Here is a 7,228-nt window from a genome sequence, read left to right as displayed (position 1 = left end):
ATATATATATATATATATATATATATATATATATATATATATATATATATATATATATATATATATATATATATTAGAACTTCTTCATTTTGTGAAGATTAAGTAAGTTAATTCCTGCTCAGAACAGTGTCTGGCATATCGACAAATATTAACTATTATTGCTTTTAGAGGTATGTTTGTTTGTTTGTTTGTTTTAAAGATTTTATTGGGGAATTGGGGGGATGGGAACAGCACTAGGGAATTGGGGGAAGGGGAACAGACAAGTTGCTGTCCTTTCCTTCTTCAGTCTAGTTGTGGAGGATGTTGCTTCACTGGCCCAAGTTGGCACCATCATTGCACTCTTCCCAGGTAAGGCAGATTAGTCGCTGGCTTCTGAACGGCTGCTCACGCTGGCCTCTGGCTACACATGGTAGCCCATGGCAATCCACTGCCGCAGAGGCTGCAGCCTACGCCATTGCAAGCGACTCACGGCAGCCCAGCTGCAGGTTGAGCTGTTGTTCAGCATCTTAGCTGTAGAGGGCAGCGTCACTGGCCCTCATATGTGGGATCCGAACCGGGGCACTCTGGTATCCCAGGCCAGCTCTTAACCAATGCACCACTTGGCCGGCCCTAGAGGTATGTTTTTCATAATGCTCCAAGGTTATAGCTAGCATCACCTGGTACTCATATTCTCCCGGGTGTATTGGTTGGGTTACTTGTATTAACTTTTTTTTTTTTAACCAAGAGGTGTTGGAGGTAGGGGCCACACTACAGGCTCAACAAAAGATCTGGATAATAAGTTAGAGACCACATGTAAGACAACCTTGTTAGGGATCAGTCTACAAAGCATCCATACTTGTTGGCCACTTCTTTCTCCAGCCTCTTTCAGCTTTAATCACCAATGTCAATCTCCTACATACTCAACATAGCTCAATTTCTGAGTCGACCTGAGAAATCATGGAGGATGTCAACTCCTCTCAGTTGTAGGGCTGACATTTATTTTGCTGCTGCTAAATCTGATACCTACAGTGCAGGGTACTTGCATTGTCTATGAATTTTTAAGTTATTTATGCTATCCTCATACTACCCCAAATATACCCATATGATTAGGTTTCTGCTCTCTGGATAGATTAATTTTTCTGTCCATGACTCTCTGGTTTTGGACCCTGTGCTGAAAACTGCTCAATTGATATCCCTACCCTTTCTAACCACTCCTTTGGCTGTTCTCTGTACTTAAAAGCATCTATTATTAAGACTCTCAAGTACTGTTACTTATCTGATTTCAAGCAAGACCAACGGCTTGAATATTCTCTTGCAACTGAGTCATGACCCAGAGTTTGACTTCCTCAGAGACTGACAGTATCTTTAACCATGGCTGGGTTAGAAATGTTCCTGGACGTTGTATTCCTCTTCTTGTTCTGTGTTATAATGCACTTAGAGGGGCTAGCTTTGCCGTTTTAATTTTCTTATCACATGTACTGATTTCTATACTCTTGCCAATTTGGTAGTATGAAATGATAAAAAGGAATGCAAACTCAAATCTCTAAGGTCTATTGTCAAATGAAATATGTACAAGATGACAATTTAAATAGTACAAACGCGTTCATGATGAAAAGCAGCAGCTTCTCACTTTATCCTTTCCTACCCTACCTTACTGTACAGAGGTAAATTGTTTTAGCTTTTTTATTTTTAAGTTCTGGTGATTTTTTTCCTGTGACTCTAAATAATACTTATATCTCTTTTTCTGAACATTGCAACCCAATACTCCTTTCTCCCATATTCTTTTTCATTATTATTATTATTTATTTATTTTTATTTTATTTTATTTATTTTTTTAGCTGAGCCATCCTGCCATCTGTTGGCAGCTCAGTGGCAGCTCAGCTCAGGCCCATGTGGGACTCGAACCTGCAACCCTGTTGCTCAGAGCTTGCACTCTTGAGCAAGCTGTTAACCAACTGAGCCACTCAGCCGGCACCCCCCTATTCTTTTTCACTTTCCTCTCTATTTTCACCTTTTCTCTTTCAAATTTTGACAATTATATGATTATTATTATTTTGAGTTATTAATTTATTTGTTGCTTTTGCAACTCTAAATAATATTTTTATTTGTTTATTTTTTGTTATATCTCTATTAAAATGAGAATGATTGCTCCTACACCTTTCTTCCCACTTTTACTTCCTATCTCTTGTCAGCCACACTTTTAATTTTACTTTGTTAAGGTTAACGTTTAATTTTGTGCAACAGCTATGACCAAGTGCTCATGTTTTATAGAGAGGCTAACTATAGTCAATGAACTTTCACATGATCATGACTCTTTTGGACCAAGAAATGCTCTAAGATTATGCTTCCCTGTTTATAAGTCCCATGTGTCCATTCTGATTTGTTAAGAGAGGATTACTCCTATCATTAAGGTCCTTTCTTGATGCCTGGTCTTTAAAATATTTTGAGTCTGTGAGCACTGGTTTGTCATTTTTACGCATTAACTTTTTATAACATTATCTTAGAACAAAGAATGAGACAAATATCTTGTAAAGTACACATATCTTGTAAAATACCGAGTCTCATATTTGAAAGAAACCCCTTTTCATTTAGGGGTAGGTGGTGGGACAATTTCTACTCATCTTCTAGGTTATCCTAGGACAAGTAATTTTTACCTATTTTGCCTATTGCCATTTCCCCAGAGTGTGGAACAGTCCCTGGCAAATAATAAGTATATTGTGGAATCAGTGAAAAGTAATGTTCCCTGCTGTATTCCCAAGACCTACAAAGTGCTTAGCATCATAGTAGATGCTTATTAAATTTTTGTGACTGTGTGATTAATTTTTATTTCTATCTCCTTCCTGGCTCTCGTTTTTTCATCAGGAATTCCCTGTTATGTTTGTTTTCTATATCATTTTTTAGGTTATACTATCAGGATGAATCCAAGAACTCCAAGGGCAGAACTGTTTCTTTGCTAAATTTTGACCTAAGGTCTGAGGCTGAAATATTTCTTGCACTCCAGTATGTGTTTGTACTTCAGTTATTAGCATAAAATCGGCTGTTCTAAATATAAGATGTTTTATGTAAGCCTCATGGTAACAACAAAGCAAAAATCTATATAGATACCCAAAAGAGAAAGAGAAAGGAATCTGAAAAGAAAAACGTAATATTGTAGTTTAAGGGAGACTATAGGGAAAGAGACATATCCTGGAAGCTTAAATTTAAGAATGATCTCTAAACTGCTAGCTACTTTTCCTTGTCATTTTGGGCTGCTATAACAAAATTCTGTAGACTGGGTTGCTTAGACAACAGACATTTATTTCTCACAGTTCTGGAAGCTGGTAAGTCTGAGATCAGGGTGCCAGCATGGGTGAGGGGGACAAAAACATTCAGTCCATGACAGTACTGTAAATGAAGTCAGGGGCCCTGATGATGTCTTTATCACATAAATATCACGTTTTCATTTCCTTCGCCTTAACAAACCTATTTTCTTTCATCTATGAAAATTTTGGGATTTAATCAACAGCTCAACCACGACTTTGTCAACTCAAAAACAAAGGTTTTTGTGTCTTTACATACACTGTATCTACACTGTGCACATTAAAAGCTTTTGCTCATTGGTCAAAATATAATATTCAGGAAAAGAGAAAGATGAAGGTATGTGTATTAGTTTTTTTCACTTGTAAACTTGTATTTAAGATTCTTCTTTGTAGTAAAACAGGCTTTTCACAGTTTACAAAGTTATTTCTGAGTTGCAAAAACTCTCTCCATGTTTTTTTCCCTGTATTCCCCCATTCAGTCTTGATTGCCATAATCAGAGAGACAGAAAGCATGAGGACCCCTTTGTCTTCCATCTGCGCTGGAACCTTGGCAGCAGACAGTACTAAATAGACGTACTAAAATTTTATTAGGTATAGTGATTGTTTTTTTAGGGTATTGCTAATTTTTTTGTTTGAATGAATAAAAACAAATTGGATAATTTGACATAACACACTGATCTAGTGATCTCAACATATTTATGGAAGTTTCTGCTAACTGTTTTTGGGTGTTGCTTTCTCAATTTCCTTTTTTTCTTTGTTTGATCTCCCAAAGTGAATCAAAGGAAACCTCAGCTCTGAAAATATTTCTTCTTTTGTGTTGTGTTTTATATTGGCAACTGTATAGTCTCAGCAGAATAGGTAAGGTTGCTGTTCACTCAAATATTTCTGAATATATTCTTTTACCCACAGAAATATACCCTTTAGGCCCTCCTTTAGAGCTAAAATATTTTGGACGATCTCATCTTTAGCCTGCTCCTAGGTAGAATTAGCTTCCCCAGCTCTTGTGGCTGAGAAGCAGATAACCTATTTGTCTTCCTTTTTGTCCTAGTAGAAGGAGGCCCCTATTTCCAGATGATGCCTTGGGCCATTGCTATTGTTTTCATCTTACTTCTTGGTGCCTGCTTTATTGCAAGTAGTTTGGGTAAGTTATTAGCAAAAGTGGAGCTCACCTTGAATTATTTTCCCAAACAAATTTCATAAAATTGCTCTAAACCTTTTGTTATCTTGATTTCCCCCAACATATCAATCTATAATATCTTCAGAGTCTTGGATTTAAAATTCAGGGCTATATACTCGACCTGCTATTCTTTAATGGTGCTGCTTTGTGCCAGGGAATGAAAGATGGAACTTAGACCCTTTTCTATACATGTGAAGGTTGGTGACTGTAGTAAATCATCCCCTATTTTGGACTAGGATTATAAAAGGTTGCCTCTTATGCAAAAAACCAACTTTCAGATGGACTGCAGTCTGGCTTTAGTTGGAAGACCTGTTGTTTCTGATATCAAGACCCTCTATAATGTTATTATAATTAAAATAATATAATACAGATGCAAGTATAGGCAAATAGACCAGAGGAAAAGAATAGAGAACTTAGTTACAGATCCCGCATATATAAACTCTTTATGTAAAACAGAAGGGAATATTACAGAGCTATAGGGAAAGGGCAGTTTTGTTCAATTAATGGTGTAGAGATAATTAGTTATCCATAATTAAAAAATGAAATTGCTGGGCTGGCCGAGTGGCTCAGTTGGTTAAGAGTTCACTCAAGAGTGTGAGCACTCAGCAACAGCGGTTCACGTCCTGGCCTGAGCTGAGCTGCCAAGAGGTGGCAGGATGGTTCAGCTAAAAAAAAAAAGAAATTGCTCTCCTGTCTCATATCATGCAAGAAAACCAACCTAAGATGCATAATTGGCCAAAATGTGAAAAGCAAATTAATAGCACTTTTTAGAAGATAATTGGAGAATATCTTCATGATCTTGAGTCAGAAAATGATTTCTTAAACAAGTTACAAAATGTGCTAAACAATAAATAAAATATTGACAAATTATATTACATTTAAGTAAAAATTACTGTATAACAAATAATATCACTGAGTGAAACATAAAGCCATAGGAGAAGATGTTTGTAATGCATATAATTAATAATTAGTGTACAGAATATATAAACAAATATTTCAAATCAATAGGAAAAATCCTGAGCATACAACAGAAAAATGGGCAAAGTCTTGAAGAGGCACTATAGAAAAAAAAAAAGAAATGTCCAATAAACATAAAAAAACCCTCAACCATTAGTTTTGAGGGAAATGCAAATTCAAGTCACAATGAGATACCATTGCTAACATACAATAATGGCAATAATTTAAAAGTGTGGCACTACCAGATATTGATAATACTGTGGAGCAACTGGACCTCTAATAAATTATTGCTGGTAGGAGTATAAATCGGTATGCCCACTTTGGGAAAGTTGCCACTATCACAGATGATAATATGTATAGCCTAATATAGCAATTCCACTCCTAGGCATATGCCCTGCAGAAATGCATGCTTATGTGCTCTAAGATGCATGGTCAAAAATGCTGACAGCAGCATGGCTCACAATAGGCAAACACTGGAAACAATGTAAATAACTACCAGAAGAAAAATAGATAAATACATTTTAGAGCATTAAGACAACAGATCATTTTACAGCAATGCAAATGGATAATTTAAATTTGCATGTAACAACAGATAATGCTAAGTGGAACACAGATCGAAAAGAAGACATATTGTAGTATTCCATTTTATAAAGTTCAAAAGCAGACAAATCTGACCTATATGGTTTAGGGATATGTTATTAAATGGTAAAATTGTGAAGCAAAGCACGAAGTGATTACTTTAAAAGCTATGGCATGATTACCTTTAAGAGAGAGGAGATGGGTTGCATTTGGATGTGAAGGCTACCTGGAGTGTTGGTAATGTTGTGTTTTTTGAGCTGGGTAGTTGTTACCTGGAGTGTTCACTTTACAATAATTTGATAACTTATGTTTTTTAATTCTTTACATTTGGTTATATTTCAAAGTAAAAATATTTAGAAGATAAATAAATGTATAAGGCTCATAAAACTTTGCAGAAAGTGTTCACCAAAAATCTCTATGCTAACACAAATTATGACAGAAAAGTATGCTTCAAAGCACATGCAGGGCGGCCGGGTGGCTCAATTGGTTACAATGCGAGCTCTGAGCAACAGGGTTGCCAGTTCGATTCCTACGTGGGTCAGTGAGCTGCACCCTCCGCAACTAGATTAAGGACAAGTTGAGCTGAGCTGCCACTGACCGGCTGGTGGATGGCCGGATGGCTCAGTTGGTTAGAGCACATGCTCTTAACAACAAGGTTGCTGGTTTGATTCCCGCTTGGGGTGATGGGCTGCGCCCCCCACAACTAGATTAAAGGACAACAACTTGACTTGGAGCTGATGGGTCCTGGGAAAAACACACTGTTCCCCAATAAAGTTAAAAAAAAAAGAAATACTTGCACATAAACATTTGTGAAACTACCCACATAAAGCACAAAATGCACAATATGATAAAATATTAATTTTCAACAATTCTTTTCAACCAATTCACCTGAAATTGCAATAAAGGAACTGCATAAGAAGAAAAGAGAGTGTGTGTGTGTGGCTTGGGAGGGCGGGTGGAGATTACTATTAGGGTATGAGAGAGGTTAGAGCAATCAGCTCTATTCCTCTAATTAAGCAGTTATATAGGAAAGGAAACTAACTTTTCTCCCTCCTTGACAGTGACTCATCACAACTTTCTACACTGTAAGAGAAGCACGTCAGTGTTCAAGTTACCAGGGCATTACAAAAAGCTGATATGCATCAGAGAAAAATCAGAACTGAAAGGTACAGATCGCAGGGAGCATAAGAGAAATTTTCTCATTTCCATTTCCATTCAAATTCATAATCTGGTTTAA

At 36.7% G+C, this 7,228-nt stretch overlaps 1 protein-coding gene across 1 annotated transcript in view; it reads left to right on the top strand.

The window, feature by feature from the left end:
• Positions 1–7,228, top strand: part of LOC109372731 (C-type lectin domain family 4 member D-like) — a 15,150-nt gene extending 7,922 nt beyond the window's left edge. Inside the window, exons 2-3 of the mRNA XM_019626157.1 lie at positions 4,327–4,419; positions 7,053–7,228. Coding sequence (XP_019481702.1) covers positions 4,327–4,419; positions 7,053–7,228 — 269 coding nt within the window. The remainder of the gene's footprint in view (positions 1–4,326; positions 4,420–7,052) is intronic.

Source organism: Hipposideros armiger, unplaced genomic scaffold, assembly GCF_001890085.2.
Source record: "Hipposideros armiger isolate ML-2016 unplaced genomic scaffold, ASM189008v1 scaffold_662, whole genome shotgun sequence".
In the NCBI taxonomy this organism is placed as follows: Eukaryota; Metazoa; Chordata; class Mammalia; order Chiroptera; family Hipposideridae; genus Hipposideros; species Hipposideros armiger.
Note: the sequence above shows the minus strand (reverse complement) of the source record. Positions and strands in the feature narration are given on the sequence as shown.